Source organism: Scyliorhinus canicula, chromosome 9 (genome assembly GCF_902713615.1).
Source record: "Scyliorhinus canicula chromosome 9, sScyCan1.1, whole genome shotgun sequence".
Classification (NCBI taxonomy): Eukaryota; Metazoa; Chordata; class Chondrichthyes; order Carcharhiniformes; family Scyliorhinidae; genus Scyliorhinus; species Scyliorhinus canicula.
The window spans coordinates 68,390,323-68,410,586 of NC_052154.1; the positions used below are offsets into that span (position 1 = coordinate 68,390,323).

Sequence of the window (20,264 nt, forward strand, 5' to 3'; positions counted from 1 at the left end):
TGAGTTTTTTGAAGAGGTGACAAAAATGATCGATGAGGGAAGGGCTGTGGATGTTGTCTACATGGACTTTAGTAAAGCATTTTACAAGGTCCCACGTGGCAGGCTAGTGCAAAGGATTAAATCAAATGGGGTCAGGGGTGAGCTAGCTAGATGGATTCAGAACTGGCTTGGCCATAGAAGACAAAGGGTAGCAGTGTTTTTCCGAATGGAGGTCTGTAATTAGTGGTGTTCCGTAGGGATCAGTACTGGGACCTCTGCTGCTTGTAATATATATATATATAAATGATTTGAAAGAAAATGTAGCTGGTCTGATTAGCAAGTTTGCGGATGATACTAAGATTGCAGGAGTTGCAGATAGTGAAGAAGATTGTCAGAGAATACAGCAGGATATAGGTAGGCTGCAAAATAGGGCAGAGAAATGTCAGATGGAATTTAACCTGGGAAAATGTGAGGTGATGCATTTTGGTAGATCCAATTCAGGTGGGAGCTATAAAATAAATGGCAGAACCATCAGGTGCATAGAGAGATCTGGGCGTGCAAGGCCACAGATCCTTAAAAGTGGCAGCACAGATGGAAATGGTGGCAAAGAAAGCATATGGCGTGCTTGCCTTCAAAAGACGGGATATCGAGTATAAAAGCTCGCAAATTATGTTACAGTTATATAGAACGTTGCTTCGGCCACATTTGGAATACTGTGTCCAATTCTGGTCACCACACTACCAGAAGCACGAGGAGGCTTTGAACAGAGTATAGAAAAGGTTTACCAGGATGTGGCCTGGTATGGAGGCTATTAGCTATGAGGAGGGATTGAATAAACTGGGATTGTTCTCCCTGGAGAGATGGAGACTGAGGGGCGAACTGATAGACGTTTATAAAATTATGAGATATAGATAGGGTGAACAGTTGGAGGCTTTTTCCAAGGGCAGAAATGACAATTACAAGGGGGCACAAGTTCAAGGTGAAGGCGGATAGGTTCAGTGGAAATGTGCGGCGAAAGTCTTTTACACAGAGGGTGGTGATGGCCTGGAATGCACTGCCAAGTGTGGTGGTTGAGGCAGATATGTTAGCGACCGTTAAGACTTATCTGGATAGACAAATGAACTGACGGGGTATAGAAGATACAGGTGGTTGGTCCAGATAGGACACATGATCATCGCAGGCTAGGAGGGCTGAAGGGCCTGTTCCTGTCCTATTACGAAAGGATTCATTTTGCTATGCATAACTTTATGCTTTGTACCACCTCTTCAATTGCAGATTCTGAACAAAGACCTTTCTGGAGTCAGGCATGCAGAATATTCACTATAATTGATCCTTGCATGAAGATGCTTTAAAATATTGCAGCAGGTGAAATTGGTAGCTGCACAATCCAACCCCTGGCCAGGGAAAGAGTCGGGAATCAAGCCTCCAGATTCTTGTGGATCAGGAAATAATGGAAAAAAGCACATATACTGAAGGCTGGCTGGTAAGGTGTTGATAAACTGAAAGGGACCCACGATAAGTTAGCTTAACAATCGAACGCCCAGGATCAGTACACACATCCGTCTGGTTCAATGCCAAAAACTGACCAAAACCACATTTATTTTAACCAACTAACCAGCCGACAGCATCACGGGTTGTTTATTACCTTATTTGCAAGGAGCAAAATAAGTTTAGTTGGATAAATGAAACTTGCCTTAACTGTTGCTCATTATATTCATTTAGCAATTGGAAGATAAAGCAATAAACTGGCCTCACTCACTCATCCCCTCCGTCCACAAGATTCCAGAAATCCACAATGCACACTTGAGGGATACAGCATCCCACTTCAGGCATTTAAGATCATGTTCCGCCCATCTAGTTAATTCTTGAATATGACAAAGGCCACTGCGACAGAGAATTTCTACAATAGCACCTCGCACCCAAATTTGTAACATCTCCCTCCAATAAACCCCCCAATAAACTTGCATCATTGTGACAAAATTGAACAAAGTGCTCCAGTTGCGGTCTCACCAAGGCCAGAGATAACTTGGACATCTAAATGATGCCGGTAGTTATACATCTCAATATTGCCGTTGCCTTTTAGACCAATGGAAACCATATGGGTTTAATAATATCCAGGTCTCTTGCCCACACTGTTACTTCAAGCACACTTGTACTGCATACTGCCATCCAATTGTGCTACCCAAATTTGATCATTGTTGAATTTAATTTGCCCCATCCCCGCTCTTTCCATTTATGTAGGGCTGGATTCTCGGTTTGGGAGACTAAGGGCTGGATTCTCCGATTTTGAGGCTATGTCTGCAGGAAGAGTCTAGTTTTACAATGAAAAAAATCGGCGACTCCCCCACACCGATGCTCCGCCCGGTGGGAGGCTAGCAGTGGCTAAAACCCCCGACGTTCCCAACATAAATGGCTGGAGAATTGCTAGGTCCGTGGCCTCGCATACGCACGGCGACGACCTGCAGCGGTCGCGCCATACAACATGGCGCAGACTGCACACGGACCCGGCCCGCCAAATAGTGTCCCCCTTGACCCATCCTGCGCCACCCCCGGACCACCCTCCACCAGTTCCCCCAGCCCCTCTCCAAAGACCCCCTGCGAGCAGCAGGGAGGAGGTGGAAGAGGCAGTCAGTGCTGCCAGCCTCACCAGGTGTAGAGAGCTTATGATCCTTTGTGTAGGTGTCCTTTGATTGGGGCGAACTCTGCTTCCTCTGTAGTGGGGCTGCGCCACTGAGGAGTGCCAATACCTGATGGAGCATGAAGTGTCCACCCCACTAATGCGATTTAAATCCATGCAAATTATGATTTTGCATGGGCCCACCTGTGCAGGGAACGAACTTCACTATCGCCGCCAGTGGGGGACATGGCGTTGGAATCGGCGCCATGTTTGCTATTCTCCACCCAATCGTAATTCTCGCTGCTGGCAGCAGGAAGCAGGGAATTCAACCTATAATCTCTCAATTATTGTGCATAGATTAGCATAATTGGGCACAGTATCCAACTTGCTGTTATCTGTAAATTTAAATCAGTTAGACAGAATTCCATCTTTCAAATCATTTACTCGACAATTGATTCCTGTGACCTTCACTGGTATCTATCTCCTGCAGCATCACCTTTTGCTGTCTATCTTTCAGCCAAAGATTTTGTCACCTGTCTCATGGCCATGTGTATTGGATATCAATCTATTATGTGATGTGGTTCAATTAATACTTATGATTCTTCACTCACATCCACCAGATGTGTAACATCCTCAAAGAAATTCAATAAATTGATGAGCCGTAACCTGCCTCAACAGAAAGCGCAATCTCATTGAATTGGAAATAGTGTTATTAATTAGTCATGCAACGCTTAGGAATGCTTAGGAATCAAAAGCCAGATCAATTCTTACCTTTGTGGGTAATTCCTTCGCTTTAGATTCAAATAGATGTTCCAATTTGGTGGTGTCCACTTTCACTTTATCTAGGGAAGCCCAGACAGTGCCCCGGCCAAATTTACAGCTCTTGAAAGGACCCTCTGGCTGCTTTAGTTCCTTCCAGAAGAGCTTAACAGTCTTTTTCTTCCTTGTTAATGCAGGGTCTGCTGCTTGGGAAGGTGATAAGTTAGTAGGTGGAGGTGGGGGAGGTAGAGGAGGGCCAGAAAGTTGCCCAAAAGATGGTGGCGGTGGTGGAGGGGGAGGAGGTGGGCATCCAGGGGGTAGGGGAGGTGGTGGGATAGGTGCACCCATTGAATTATTAGACATTAGAGGATGATCATGTTTAACAGCTGCCTTGGCCATGGAGGAGTCAACATCCAATACATCTATGTCCTCCTCCTCACGGAGATCTGTGAAGTCTAAATCTTTAATTTTCAGCACTCTTGGACTTGATTCTAGCTGATCCCACATATGTTCAGAGTCTTTCTTCAATGGTGTACTTGTGGACGTTTTCTCTGCATTTTTCTCATTCAGTTCAGCCTCAATGCTGAACTGCTCCTTCAAAACCTTAACCTGAGGTTCAGCAAATTTCTCCAACGTAGCTTTTACATTCCCCGGGGTACTTGCAATTTCAGGTTTCCTTTGGCTGTCCTCATTCTGGCGGCTGGCCTGCCTGGAAAAACGTTTTATCAAACTCTCCGTCGATTCTACCAGAGCTTCTTCCGTGACTTTTCTCTCACTCTCAGTAGGACTCTCATCCTTGGTTACTTGGAATTTGCTGACCTTGGTTTTTGCATAAAGCATGTCAAGCATGAATTTCTTGTCGTTGGAGATGGCACTGCACTGATCCAAACTGGACTGGCGGGAAATGCACCGACCTGCTGCCAAACAAAATATCAATATTTGAACAAAACATAACAATGCCCTGCATCTATTTAAGAAGCTAGTTAAACAATTGGACAATTTCTAAGCTTTCTATTGTACAAAATTAACATTTCACAATGAAAAGGCAAAACCAAGGGTAACAGTGAAACAAGCCTCTGTGCTTACTTCCATGTTGTCCAACATTGGGGCAAAAGCCTGAGTTTCCACATGCCACCATTCTGAATTCGGAATTTGAGAAAGCAGAATTATGCTACTCATCGACACAGGGAAAGCAAACTTGGAGCTTTGCTGCCAAGTCTCTCTCTGTGCACTGTGCTGGACAACAAACTGATTAGAAACGAAGCAAGAGCACACATTTGTTTTGCAGCAAGTGAGGAACGTGACCATCTGGTCTAAACAATTTACATCCCCTTGCATTTAATATAAACGGCAAATTACAAATAATTTACTCTCTCCGGGCAAGGCAAGGGAGTGGATACTAAGTGTGTAGTCTGGCAAGTAGCCCAGAGTTCTGTCGATCATATCAGAAACCTCCGAATACTTTTAAAAAGCAATCAGACTGATTCCAACACTTCTCTCCTATTGAACAAAGAAATTAAAGCAGTCAGTTCGTTTTTCAGGTGGGGGAGCTAGGCTGGTAAACCACCATCTTACTTTCCTTTGCTGGACATAACGTTTCTCACTGTTAGTCGAGGAACGGGTACCCTTTCTGTTTGTTGCACGGTCATTAGCAGATGTTCCCCCAGATTTCTCTTGGGGATTGAACGGATAAGAGATTAAATCTTTCTTGCCTGTCCCATTATCACCCGTCTGTCTGTCTCCCCTCTCTTCCCTCTCCAATGTGCTGCTGGTGGACGAACTGCTGGAGGCTGAACATGGCTCTCTTTCATTTAATGCTTCATTCTGTTGCTCCTTTTCACTTAGCACCTCGACTGCAAGGAATAAGAATGATTCGGTTTAGAGAATATTTCCATGCCAATTTGTCTCTGGACAACATCTTTTTAGCAATAGTCATCCTCCTACTAAAATTAACAGTGTGGAAAAAAATATCAATGATAAACGTATGCAAATCAACATCCCGGAAAGAGAAAAATGTCCCACTGATTTCTTCATTCCAAGATATAATAACCCAGGAAGTATTCATCTCAACAAGTACTAAAATAGCTACTGAATAGTTCACTGTAAATTTCCTCAATTGGTGGTTGCAATGCCCAGGGTGGCACTGGGTCATACAAACCAGGTTCTCAGTTTACTGGCATCAGTGAGTTAGTCAGGCTTAGTTGTGGCTACAGTTTGGGTGCAACAATTGGTCTCAACGTCAGTATTAGGTGATATAAAATGTCGGCCAGGGTTTATCTAAAAGAGTGCGGAGATAAGCAAGGAGAAGTGTCTTTATGGCACAGCAAGAAGTGGAGGCAAAGGCCGTAAAGCGGTTTTGATGGAACAGCAGATGGTCATTTGCAGCAGCTGGTGATAAGAGGCTAAAAAGCCATCACAGTTATGATGTAAAGTTAACATGGTTCACATGAGCGGCTAAGTGGCACAATAGCTAGTGCTGCTGCCTCACAGCCTTGGCTGACTGACTGTGTGGAGTTTGCATGTTCTCCCTGTGTCTGCATGCGTTTCCTCCGGGTGCTCTGGTTTCCTCCCGCAGTCCAAAGATGGACAGGTTAGGTGGACTGGCCATGCTAAATTTCCCCTTAGTGTCAAAAGGTGAATTGGGTTTACTTGAATGGGGGCCTAGGCTTAAGTTTTTAAAAATAAATTTAGAGTACCCAATTATTTTTTTTCCCCAATTAAGAGGCAATTTAGCGTGGCCAATCCACCTACCCTGTACATCTTTGGGTTGTGGGGGTAAAACCCCTGCAGACACGAGGGGAATGTGCAAACTCCACACGGACAGTGACCCAGGGCCGGGATTCGATCCCGGTTCCTCAGTGATGTAGGCAGCAGTGTTAACCACTGTGCCACGTGGCGCTTCTGGCCTAGGCTTATGTAGGGTGTTCTTTCAGAGGGTCGGTGCAGACTCGATGGGTTGAATGGTCTCCTTCTGCCCTGTACGGGTTCTACGTATCTAGCTCACAATTACATTGATGTGGCCAAATATATAATGACTTCATTCATTTTTGTGATACAATTTCACAACTTCTTCAAGGGAAGATTCCACTGATGTTTGGAATTAGAGACACACTTTTTCCAACATGTGTTACTTTCTACATTGCTAAGTTCAAAGTAAATAGCAATCGGAAGGAATCTCATTACCATGCTTACAAGCTTAGAATGATGAAAGGTGGAGTGGGAAGGTGGCGGAGGCATAGTGGTAGGGGCTGGTTTATCACAGTGGGCTAAACAGCTGGCTTGCAATGCAGAACAATGCGAGCAGTGTGGGTTCAATAACCATACCAGCCTCCCTGAACAGGCACCAAAATGTGGCGACTAGGGGCTTTTCACAGTAACTTCATTGAAGCCTATTTGTGACAATAAGCAATTATTATTATTATCTGGACTAGTAATCCAGAGACCCAGGTTAATGCTCTGGAGACCTGTGTTTAAATCCCACCATGAAGTTTAAATTCAATAAAGATCTGGGCCGCGATTCTCTGCAAATGCGGAGAGTCGTAAAGGCTGCCGTGAAACCGGCCGTGTTTCACGGCAGCCTCCGCGCCCCCTCCTGGGACCCTGATTCACCCCCCCCCCGGTCGGGGCTAGCATCGCGGCCCCGGGAAGAACGGCAGAGCGGGCTTAGCGAACGTTTGCTAAACCCGGCCGCCAAGACTCACGGCGGCTGATGCGCACGATGACGTCAGCCACACATGCGCAGGTTGGACGGCTCCAACTCGCGCATGCGCGGATGACGTTATCGCGCACATGCGTCAAACCCGCGCATGCGCGGTCCATCATGCCCCTCAGCCGCCCCGCGGACTGATCCTGCGGGGCGGCAGAGGGACAAAGAGTGCGCGGGAATCGGACCCGCTGCCCGTGATCGGTGCCCACCGATCGCGGGCCCATGCCACCCTTGGCACGGCCGTGGTGCGGCCGTGTCAATCGGTGGCATGGTTGTGCAGAACGGCACTTTGCGGCCGTTTTCACGAACTGTGATAGCAGGTGTGTTTAAATTCGTGAAAACGGCCGTAAAGGCCTGAGAAATCGGCCCATCGGATAGGGGAGAATCGCAGCTCGCCGTAAAAAAACGGCGAGCAGGGATTCGTGTCGTGGGGCGGCCGTGGGGGGGGAGAATAGCGGGAGGTCAGGAAAAATGTCAGGAAGGCCCTCCCGCTATTCTCCGACCCGTCGTGGGGGGCGGAGAATCGCGCCCCTGGAATTAAAAGTCAGATGATGACCATTAAATCATTGTCGATTGTCGTAAAAGCCCATCTGGTTCACTTAATGCCTTTTAGGTGAAGGAAACAGGCATCCTTACCTGGCCTGGCCTACATGTGACTTCATTAAAGTGGGTTGATTCTTAAATGCCTTCTGAAATGGCCTAGCAAGCTGATCAGGGTAATTCGGGATGGCACTAAATGCTGGCCCACATCCCATGAATAAATAGGATAAAAAGCCTCATTATTTAAAAAAAATTAATTCAAGGGATGTTGACTGGATGCTGTTGGCAAGGGCAGCATTTATTGGTGTTGAACTGCTTTCTTGACTGCTGCAGCACCCACAAACATGCATAATCTATTTTATCTAATCTCCTACAGTAAAGTCTCCTCGAACTCTGAAAAGGTAATGAAGCAAGATATTCTATGTTGTCATGAGAATGTCGCTTTAAGAAATGTTTGGCTACTCATATTACTGCAGTGATGTCAGAGTGTGGGTGGAGCTGGGCTGTCTGTCAGCTTTTTACTTTTGTTTTAGGCTGTTTGCTGCAGGGTGTGTTTTAGTTTTGTTTTCAGTGTTGGAGCTGAAGCCAGACAGAGCAGGTGTACTGCTGATCTCTCTGCCATGAAAAGACTATCTCTTGATCATTTCGTGAATTCAGAATTATAAATCTTCTCAGTAGTGAATGTAAACCTAATTGGCTTCTGTTAAAAAGTGTTTCTTCTGTCTTCTGGATGTTGTTTGGGAAGTTATTAAGGATTACTTAGTGTTGTATTCTTTGGGGGTTATATTTGAATTGATGGTTGCTAAGATGTTCACTGTATGTTTTAAAAAGGTTAACTTGAGTTCATAGAATAAACATTGTTTTACTTTAAAAAATACTTTCCCATATCTGCTGTACCACACCTGTGGAGTGGGCCGTGTGCTCCCCATACCACAGTCTATTAAAAGTTGTGGGTCAGGTGAACTCCATGATATACTTTGGGGTTCTCTAAAACCTGGCCCATAACAAAGTAAAAACAGAGAATTCAATACACCGTGAGTCTGACACTATTTGTAAAGGGAAACAATTAATGCAACTTGTCAGAATATCTATTCTTACACTTAACTTGCTCGACAAGGTTCCACAAACACAGGAACCATTGAGAAATTAACTATTAAAACAAAAGCTAAATACGGCAAATGCTGAAAGTCTAAAATTAAAACAGAAAATGCTGGAAATATTCAGCAGGTTGAGCAGCATCTCTGGAGAGGGAAACAGAGTTAATATTTTAGATCAAGGAAACTGAAGATCCTAGACTTGAAACATTAATTCCGACCCAGACTTTTGCTACACAGAGAGGTTCTCCGTCATTGTGAAAATCCAAGAATGTGTTGGAAATCTTAAGTCCTGCCCTCAAACCCGTTATTTCCCACCTTCGCAGGGCTGGGACTGGAGTTGGGCCAGGGGTTCAAGCATGCGCAATTCCTGGAGTCAGCTGATCATGTAAAATACCAGCAATCTTCACTGAAGTGGGACTTTGGAAGATCAGAAGTGTGGAATCTGGAGTGTGCGGATTAGAACAAGTGAAAAGGAGGTCCAAACTTAGTGGATTCTTAGGGATAGGTTTCCGGGAGACCTTTGGGAGAGGCAAGTCACAATTGGGATTATTAAAAGTGAACATGATTGTGCAGTTTGTACCACAAACTCATTTGCACTGTCAAGCTGTAGAAGAGATGTCCAGCTGTCAAGTAAATATCCAGCTATCAGGAAATGTTAAAGGAGTCCAGCTGTCAAATCTATCAATGAAGTGTCAAAACCTGTATATGTCACCCAGGAGTGTCAAAGCTGTCAATAATCTGTCCAAGGATACTAGATAAGTTGGCATGGAGGGGGCAAGGACAAAAGAGGGGGGCATAGGTTGGGACTAAGTTAGGGATAGGGGGGCAATGAAATTGGTGGAGGGTCATTACGTTGGCAGACTTGTGAAGGGCCATGGGGTGTGGGTAGAGGGGCACCTTGTTGGCATAGCGATTTGAGGGGTCACGGAGGCAGAAGGCAACTAAGTTGGCAATGGGGCTGTCTGGGCCATGGAGCGGGGAGCTCATAGGGAACGTTGGGGATGTTGAGGTGTGAGAGCTGAAGGAATGTTTCTTGTATTATTATTTTTTATTTATTTAAACACTGTGCCGAGGCACAGAGGCAGACCTTGCATCTAGCCTGCTTCAGTGTCGAGCAACCTGCGGATTCATTCCAGAATCTTCTTTCAAACCCCTGTTTCACCCCTTGACTTGAAACCCCACCCATGGGTGCTGTTTTTAAAGGTCAGGTTCACTGAATCGGGAAAACTCCCAACTCGGTGAACCGGACCTGGGGACGATGGTTTGGATCAATGTTTCTCTCTCCACAGATGGTGCCAGACCCGCTGAGTATTTCCAGCATTTTCTGTTTCTTTTTTGAATTATAAAAATGAACCCCAATAAATACCAATCTTTTTAAAGCTGGCCAGATATTTGAACAAGTGAACAGACACAGAATTAGCCGCTTTTGCTGCAAGTCCCTTCCACATAGTGGGGGGGGAAAGGAGTGAGGGGCGAGAGATCTCCAAATGTCTAGTTTAATTGAACCTATGATAATGTCACACATCCATCCTCTAGTTCCATCTTTGTTCGCCAGCCTACTTAACCCTCTTACAACTATGATATTGCAGCATTCAATAACCTGAAACATACCCTATTGCAGTTGGAGGACAGATTTGCATTTGGGGCCTCTTGGGTAGCTGGCAGGCCTTCTTGATGCTACCCGAGAGCAGCATTCAAAAGCATCCCCCCAGGCCTGAAAATTAACTGGGGTTGGGCCAGAGATTCAAAAGAGTTTTCAGAAATCTTGAAAGTCCATTTCAGGCTCCATCTACGATCTGCACAGACCCTCTGCTCCGTGAGCATCCCAGGACAATCCAAGCTAACAATTTATTTTTGGTGCAGCTCCATGCGAGCACCTGATGCTCAGCCATTGTCTCAGATATCCTTAAATATGTAAAGAAAACTCTGTTTCTATTGGCTAATGAAAGTGGCACTTGTTAAAAGGGTTCATAAATCATTGGCATCAGGGTAGCATGGTGGTTAGCATAAATGCTTCACAGCTCCAGGGTCCCAGGTTCGATTCCCGGCTGGGTCACTGTCTGTGTGGAGTCTGCACGTCCTCCCCCTGTGTGCGTGGGTTTCCTCCAGGGGCTCCGGTTTCCTCCCACAGTCCAAAGATGTGCGGGTTAGGTGGATTGGCCATGCTAAATTGCCCGTAGTGGCCTAATAAAAGTAAGGTTAAGGGGGGGGTTGTTGGGTTACGGGTATGGGGTGGATACATGGGTTTGAGTAGGATGATCATGGCTCGGCACAACATTGAGGGCCGAAGGGCCTGTTCTGTGCTGTACTGTTCTATGTTCTATGTTCTATGTTCTATCAATCATCTCTTGTAATTTTATCAGCACCCAAACCAATGAGGGCCGGTACCTAGACATCCAAGCCAGTCGCTTACCCCCTAGTGCTGAGGTCTTTTCTCGCAAAGGGTTCTGCACAGGTACTGTGACGAAGTATTTCTTTATGTCCCCCTTCACATGCTTTCTGCGAACCTATGCCCTTAATAGCTTATCATCTGTCCCTAGTAAGATATGTTTCACTTGTGTTAACCTTTGTGGTTTAATTAACATTATTTCTTTCCTTTTCAAGCATTCATTCAGTCTGATGACTAACTTTATTTTGAAGACATATTTAAGGAAACTATTATGGCATCTTTCATAAAATAGGCCTCACCTTTTGTTTACTTAATGCTAATCTGATGTAATGTCACATATATAGATCTAGAGAGAGAGACAGAGAGCTCCTCAAAGTAAATGTAAATTTTTTGTAGTGCTTAATTTGCAGTTTGTTCTGTTTTGTCAATTTGATCTTACAGAATAAAGATTAAGAGGTCTGCACATTTACTGCCATTATAAGGACACCAAATCTGGTTCTTAACTCTTTTCTGCCTCACTTACCTTGGTACATAGGTGTGGGGGGGGGGGGGGGGGGGGGGGGGGGGTCTTACGTTTATTGATTTTTTTATTCTTATGATTCACATCTGCCTCAGTAACTATTTGGTTGGTCGTACAGACTTGAGTATTAATGAAAAAAGGAACTTGCTGTTGAAGAATTTGCTTAGCTGAAAAAGGAGCAATGTGTGGGCATATTCCTTCTATTTGCAAAGGACAGGGCCCTTTGTGTGAGTATATGTATCTTCCAGTGTAGTTTGTAACACAATCCCAATTGTGTTAAGAAAAGCTTTGATTGCATGTATATTTAATTATTCTGCATTTAGGAATTTAGCCGTCAGTTATTGCCATAGACACTAGTTATTAATAATTACATCAAGTCGAATCAGACTCACAAGATAATTTTCATAGTTCAGAACATAATATATCTTTTCTCAGGTTATAATCATAAATAATGTATCATCGAGAATGTGACATTCATATTGAGATTCAACTCAATTATCCTCCATACATAGACAGTTTCCAGCATGAAATTAAGTGAATGAAATGAAAATGAAAATCGCTTATAGTCACAAGTAGGCTTCAAATGAAGTCACTGTGAAAAGCCCCTAGTCGACACATTCCGGCGCCTGTTCAGGGAGGCTGGTACGGGAATTGAACCGTGTTGCTGGCCTGCCCTGGTCTGCTTTCAAAGCCAGTGATTTAGCTGTGTGCTAAACCAACCTCTGCATAGATATTGCTCCAACTGAGGATGAAATAACTTTGATATTTATGTTTGTAGCCAATCAGAGCAACACGGTGGCGCAGTGGGTTACTGCTGCCTCACGTTGCTGAGGTACCAGGTTCGATCCCGGCTCTGGGTCACTGTTCGTGTGGAGTTTGCACATTCTCCCTGTGTTTGCGTGGGTTTCGCCCCCACAACCCAAAGATGTGCAGGATAGGTGGATTGAACACGCTAAATTGCCCTTTAATTGGAAAAAAATGAATTGGGTACACTAAATTTATTTTAAAAAAAGAAGACAGATTGCAACATCCTGTGAGCTTCTTTGAGCACTGTAATCTACAGCAATGTTGACAGCAGTTGGAGCTTCCACTACAATGCTCAGCCATTAAGTGGCTACTGATTGTGGTGCAATGGGACATGCAACTTCAGGCACTCCATCACGTTTGGGTCCACTAGTATGCAGATGGATATGGCCACAAGTTCCACAAAGATGGGCTCCAAATCTGTGTAAAGCCCTATGCCACATGGCTGCTGGACTCCTCCAAGCTCTTTGACATAGACTACAGGCTTTCTGGCAGACCCACCAATGCTTCAAGTATTTGTTGTGTATACCCATCAGTGATCTGCTGTAACTAGCCCATCGAAGTGCTCATCTGAATCTTCTGCAGCAGAACTCATTCTTCATGTGCGAGGATCTCGGCAAGCCTTTGCTCCTTCCCTGGCTACAGACCAATCTTGCACACAGTCTCAGGCTGTGTAGGTATTGACTCTAAGCTATCCTTTAATTTATGCAGATCAGAGTTGGGGGTTGTGAGTGGAAAGTCAAGTGATGGTGTGTCGTCAACATCACTTTCTTCTTGCTGTTGCCTGGCCAGGTTGCGTTTCTTGGGTATCGGGTGGCGGTGTGCTGTGGGAGGAAGTAAGAGGTGCATTTTTATCCCAGGTACCGACTGTGGGAGGAAGGGGAAGTGAGATGTGAGAAGGACCACTAGGTATATGAAGACCACCACGCTCAATAGGTTCAACTCCACTGATCGTCACTAGTCCAGCAATGGCTATCCTAGTAATGGAAAGCCCAGTCTATCCAATGGAGTCTAGGACATAAAGTGTGCCCATCCTCCTCCAGTTAGCTCCAATGCCTCATGTTTTGCACCACCTCATCCTGAAACACAGAGAAACGAATGTCAGTGAATGTTGTTTAGGTGATGTTACTGGCATGGTGAATTGCCAGCAATGTACGCTACCTGCGTGTGAGATTTGCAGCAATACTAAGTATATGAGGGTACAGTGAAGCATGCGAGTCCTGATTGATAGAGATCGTTGCTAAGTGAAGATAAGAATTGAGCAGTGCCTGAAGCGGATGGTGCTGCTGGTAGGATATGGTACTTGAAGATGCATTGATTGCTTGTGTGAGATCATTGAACTTCTTGTGACACTGAATCTAGGTCCTTGGGGCCTGATCCCTGGAACTGACCTTCATGGCCATCTCCTCCCGCTGCCTTCTGATCATGAGTCTAATGGGCCTCCTACTGCTACAAGCCATCTCTTCTTCTTTCTAGTTCCTGCATCAAGGCCTCCAGTGCTGCTGTCTGATGTGTCAAACTGCACCGTTTTCCAGGTCATATTCACTCCCTGCACAACTGTCAGCACCTGCTCCAGCCACACGGACTTCCTCTTTAAGCTGCATGGGCTCGTCTTATTTGGTGCTAACCAGTCAAGATATTGGTCTCCTGCTAATGTGCCCAGCTAATCAACAGGCCACTTAGGATTGGGCTGGATGCTGAAATAATTGAAATGAGCTGGCATGACAAAATTGGCACCCTACCTCCATCACAATCAATGGGTACAGGTTAATTGTATACTGTGATCCCAGCACTTATTTTTAGGGGCAATCTTCCAAATAGCCCCTTCCAAATTTTTAAAGTTGTAAAATGGACTATGAGGCATCTAGATTTAAAGGTGTAAGAAAGAAAATGAAATCAAGTTGCAGCAGTTAAGTAACTCCAACATTTCCTTCGAAAGTTCTATGGGTTGCAGGAAGAAGGGAAGACAGAGGTAGATAGGAGCTGTGCAGTTTACACTTTCAACTATTTAGGATTTAGGGAGGAGGAAGAGTATTTAAAATTATGTATTTGGGGCGGAGGAGGAACAAGGGAGAGAAGTTCAGAAAACAACTCTATAAATGTCAATAGTTGGCTTGAAAAAGCCCTGAACAAATGCTTTGAATCAATTGATCCATTATAGAGAAATTCAACATGAAATGTGATATATCCTCATTATCAACACTTCTCCTGTCACTGCTTTTTTTCTACGCCTAGATTGGACCTCCTTTTCTAGAAGCTCGGCACATGGAAAATATGTTTTATTAAGGAGCTGCAGAATGAATTCCGTTTGGCTTGATGTTTACGGTTTGTAAATCACCCAACTTGTTGTCCCTTGGATTTATTCTGTATAAAAGTTTGGCTCATTAATTCCTTTCTAAGTGAGACAGTGTTCTGTGAAAAGCAGCAGAGTAACCTACAGAGCTCAAGGCAGTGACGTACTGTATTTGAAACCAAATGCATTTGACACTGAAGAAGAGTAAGGACATCCGTTTAAGTGGAAAATGCACCGTCGTTCTCTCTATTATACAACACTTCGATGACAACATCATTTGGCAAAGAGTTTTGTTTACATGACAATAGAGAAACTCAGTAAAGTAATACTGTCCATTACCAGCAAAGATTGATGAATAGTTTCTTAAACCCTTACATTGCTGATGATAATACCTTAATGTCATAATTCTCACATCCCTGTGCTGCTGCTTAATGATCCTGTCAGGCATTCCAAGGATTTGAGGATCCCAAGTAATGGCCTAAAGGGCTCACCAGTCAGTCAGCCACGATAATTAGTCTTCCGGTAGCTTAGAAAAACAACTCCGCCTCTAAACAGGCTTCATTTTTTTAAGCAATCAAGCCATGTGTAAATAAGGCAAAGCTTCAATAAGTTGAAGTGAAACAAAATTAAAATAAAGTAGCTGATGTAACATATATGATAGAGGGAATAGGGAATAATTAATACTGCAGGATGAAACCTGCTCCTGACCATGAGTGACATTATTAATTATTGAGTTCAACATTGGGACCACTACAGTTGCTAATTTACATCAGCGACTTGGATTCTGAAGATCAATGCAAATGAACTAATTTACAGATGATACTAAACTTGGAAAAGCAGTGGAATATAAGGAACCAGCCCAGGTACTACAGAATGTGATAAACAAATATATGTTAGCTGCAAGAGAATAGCAGCTAGAATTTAATACGAGCACACATAAAGCATTGTACACAGAAAGGAAATAGGCAATGTGTATGCTTTACGAATGGTGCTGCAATTGTTAAATATGAAGTTAATAGAGATCTAGAGGTCATAATACACTTAACATGTTGAACCAAGAGGAAGCATCAATTAACAAAGCCAACTGCGCATTGAAGTGCGTCGTCAAACTGAAGTTGTTGAAGTTTTGATAAAACTGAGCAGTTTTTATAGACCATATATTGACTACTGTGCCCAGTTCTGTCACTGAGGTACAAAGGAGGCGTTAAACGACCAAAGGTATTATTGTGTTTATCCCTGGTGCCAATTTTCAGAGTTATGAAGAAAGAATGGAGAAACTTTAGCTTTTCACCATGGAAAAGAGGCAACTTAGAAGTGACATTTAAAAAAAAATAAATTTAATATTTTTCTCCCCCAGTTAAGGGGCAATTTAGCATGACCAATCCACTTACCCTGCACATCTTTTGAGTTGTGGGGATGAGACCCACGCAGACACGGGGAGAATGTGCAAACTCCGCATAGACAGTGACCTGGGGCCAGGATCGAACCTGGTCCTCTGCGCCATGAGGCAGTGATGCTAACATTCTCAATTTGAGAAGTGACATTCTCAAAGTACATCAGATAGAATACAGCAGGGAAAAGATTAACCTGGAATACTACATTAACTGAAACAGAAGCAGTACGACAGGTTGTAAAATGAACCAATATATGAAGACTGTATGATGCCGAGGACTTCCAAAATGAATTTAATAAAGTACCATACTAAAGGATTGCTAATTAACCTTAAAAGCTGGGCAAAATGAAATGAAATGAAATGAAATGAAATGAAAATGAAATGAAAATGAAATGAAATGAAAATGAAAATTGGTTATTGTCACAAGTAGGCTTCAAATGAAGTTACTGTGAAAAGCCCCTAGTCGCCACATTCCGGTGCCTGTTCGGGGAGGCTGATACGGGAATTGAACCCACGCTGCTGACCTGCCTTGGTCTGCTTTAAAAGCCAGCTATTTAGCCCTGTGCTAAACCAGCCCCTTAAAAAGCATGATCAATGCTTGGAATGACTTCTGAGCAAGTTGGAGATTTAAGTAACAAATTGTTTTAAGTAACAGATTGACACAGTTACGGGAAAAGTGTAGGGTTGCTCTGGATGGATGTATAATGATGGGCTGAATGGCCCTCTTCATTCCTAACATGTACAAATGAGCAGAAAAGAATAACTTACCATCAGGGGGTCGGTCTGTGGGTATGGAGGCAACATCTCTGGAAAAGCTTGACTTGCTTAAATCTCTCTCTCTTTGCGTTGCAACGAGATTTTCTAAAAAGCGATTTCTGAAAGAGTTGCAGCAGAAACTCAGCACCATACATTAAGCACCCCCAAAACCATTCCACCAATTTGGACTCAACAGAGGTTCCAGCAAACTGATATTCCACAGCACACCACACCAAACATGCAATTAAGAAAACAAGTCATTCCACAGGAAAGTTTAATTTTTGTGGACATCACAAATTGAAAGCATTTTGCATCGATACTTCATTTTTATAATTTTAAAGCATTGTCCCCACTTCATCACTTCTGCATCAGCCCCAAAAAGCCAAAATCAATCCGGATCAAACTTCAGAATTCATCTCATGGAAGGAAAACTTCATTCAATTTCCAAAATAAGGTGATAACCCAGCCACACTCTTCCCTTCCCCCTTCACCCCCCCCCCCCCCCCGGCCCAGCACCATGTCCCAACCACCATTGCATCATTCCAATTTAAGATACTTCACTTATCATAGGCCTGTCAATTTTTAAATAAGTGCACTTGTACATTGGGGCAGCAGTCTGACCTCTTAAACGCCTGCAGTCTCTTAAAAAATGCTGAGACAGGAACGGAAGTTCAGTTTGACAATATTTCATCCAAGGTGAGAAACTGACAATCAAGTTTTAAACATGAATTGGAACTTGGTTTAATTACAACTGAACTTTTTTTTTAAATAAAAGCCCAAAAATGTGATTTTATTTTACACAATGTAGGGATTGTCACTGGATTCATCAGATACAAAGCACCACCAAACTCTAACTAAGAGGAAGAGTTGACCAGCCATCAATCAAGAGAGTATCTATTATTCTAATGGAAGAGGATCAGCTCAAATGCCCCAACATCCACTCAGCTTGTACAGGCCTATAATAAAATTTGACTCTGAACCTAGGACCTGGAGCAGAAAGGAAAGATCACAAAGAAAACCCAGTACAGATCATACAGTCAAAATTTCCAATCCGAACCCAATACTTACTCATACTTTCTCAGAACTGGCTTATCCCTAATAGAAATTCTTTCAGCCCTGAGAAAAAGGATCAATTTCAGTACAACAACAAGCTGTATTTATATTGTGCCCGTATCATTGTAAAATGTCCCACGGCACTTCACATGAGCATTAACAAACACAATTTGACATAGTAATGATGCAATTTCAGAGACTTCATTAGAAACATAAAATGTATTTATTAATAAGAAAAGTTGTACAGCAGCCAGCATGGCTGCCCTAGTTCCCTACATGCCTAAGAGAAGACTCCACCCCACTGGGGTGATTACCCACTCTCAGTCCCAATTGGTCCTCATGCCAGGTTACTTTTATTTCGCTGCGTTGCCCTTAAAGGGACAATCACAACAGACACCAAAACACATTCAGAGATAATCAGGCAGATGACCAAAAGCTTGGTTATAGAGGTAGCTTTTTAGGAGTGTCTTAAAGGAGGTAAGAGATGGAGTGAGGCAGGGAGGTTTAAGGAGGGAATGCCAGAACGTAGGGCCCAACATGGCTGCCAATGGTGCAATTAAAATTGGGAATGGTCATGAGACCTGAATTATAAAGGAATGCAGAGACCTTGGTGGGGTTGCAGAGCTGGAGGAGATGACAGAGACAGGGAGGGGGGAGCAAGGCCATGGAGGGATTTGAAAGGAAGGATGGGAATTTTAAAATTGGATGTCCTGTTTAACTAGGAGCCAGTTTAGGTTACCGAGCACAATGGTAATGGATATACAGTCATAAAGTATTCGATTTCCATAGGAGGTGCTAGGAAAAAAACAGATTTTTAAATTTCAGTTTTATATAGCTAATCATAGAATCATAGAATTTACAGTGAAGAAGGAGGTCATTCAGCCCATTGGGTCTGCACCAGCCCTTGGAAAGAGCACCCTACTTAAGCTCATGCCTCCATCCTATCCCCATAACCCCATCTAACCTTTTGGACACTAAGGGGCAATTTAGCATGGCCAATCGACCTAACCCGCACATCTTTGGACTGTGGGAGAAAATTGGAGCACCTGGAGGAAACCCACGCAGACACGAGGAGAAAGTGCAAACTCCACACAGACAGTCACCCGAGGCTGGGATTGAAGTCAGGACCCTGGAGCTGTGAGGCAGCAGTGCTAACCAGTGTGCCCGCCCCAGCTAATGAATGAACCATTATAACATTAAATGAAAGCTTCTATGCAACCCCTGATGTATATCCACAACAACTATTGTGGCAATTGTACACTATTTGTTTACCTACCACTGTAACTGTTCATTGGCAAAATGCAAATGACCTTTGTTTTACGTTCAATGTAAGACTTCAATCCTTACCTTTATCGAGATACTTATACGTTTACCTCCCCTACCCTCTTACTTCATTATACACAAGATATTGACCCAAAACTTCCTGGTTCCCCAGCGTCGTATTTAGGGGGTACCCAAATGATGCAAAAATAATTGTCTGACAATAAATTGTTTGGGCTATTTTATTGCCCAACATGGGAGCCATCAAGAGTTTCCCACTTTGCAAGATTGGATGATGTCATCAATTGAATATAGAAAAAAATAAATGAAAATTATGGTTTGGATTTTTGTTTGTAAGGATCGTGGATTCACAGCTTTGAAAGGTTAGCATGAAATACAATAATTTGAAGGCAAAAGTAAGGACAGAGAAATCAGTCAAGTGTGAGATTAGTTTTGAGGGTTCTTTGAGAATTGAATCCACCTTTAAAAATACAAAGAGAGTCATGATGACATTTAAAGTTAACATTTCAGGGTACACTTAGGCGTGAACTACATTGAAGTGGAGAAAAAGAATCACAAGGTTGTACAGTACTGGGAGTTACAGATTAAATGGTAAATTAGAATACAACATTTACAATAGGTTGTGTGGAATCAAATGCATAACTTGTAGCTCCTCTTACAAAGTAAAGCAGACCAAGATATTACAGGAGTGTTGGCAAACAAAGTTATCAATGTGCAGAATAGATTCACAGAATGCCTACTATGCAGCAGGAGACTATTCGGTCCATCGAGCCTGCACTAACCCTCTGAAACAGCACTCTACATAGGCCCACTCACCCATCACATCCCTGTGGCCCCACGCATTGATCTTGGCCAATCCACCTAACCTGCACATCTTTGGACTTTGGACTGTGGGAGGAAACCGGAACATCCGGAGGAAACCATGCAGACACGGGGAGAATGTGCAAACACCACACAGTCATACAAGGCCAGAATCCCTGGCGTTCTGAAATGGCAGTGCTAACCACTGTGTTTCCATGCCGCCAGATGTCATGTGCAGCCTCAATGACCTTTACTGACCAGAACTATTCCCTCCAA

General features: G+C 43.6%; 1 protein-coding gene across 4 annotated transcripts in view; it reads right to left on the reverse strand.

Moving 5' to 3' along the window:
- Positions 1 to 20,264, reverse strand: part of fhod1 (formin homology 2 domain containing 1) — a 483,544-nt gene that overhangs the window by 53,855 nt on the left and 409,425 nt on the right. For 2 of the 4 annotated variants that reach the window (XM_038806848.1, XM_038806847.1), the window contains 3 exons: positions 16,866 to 16,972; positions 5,068 to 5,208; positions 3,368 to 4,272 (listed from right to left, as the gene is read on the reverse strand). In XM_038806848.1, the coding sequence (XP_038662776.1) occupies positions 3,368 to 4,272; positions 5,068 to 5,208; positions 16,866 to 16,972 (1,153 nt within the window). Of the gene's footprint in view, positions 1 to 3,367; positions 4,273 to 5,067; positions 5,209 to 16,865; positions 16,973 to 17,921; positions 17,970 to 20,264 lie in introns of all 4 variants that reach the window. The other 2 variants (XM_038806846.1, XM_038806845.1) reach the window with 2 other exon arrangements.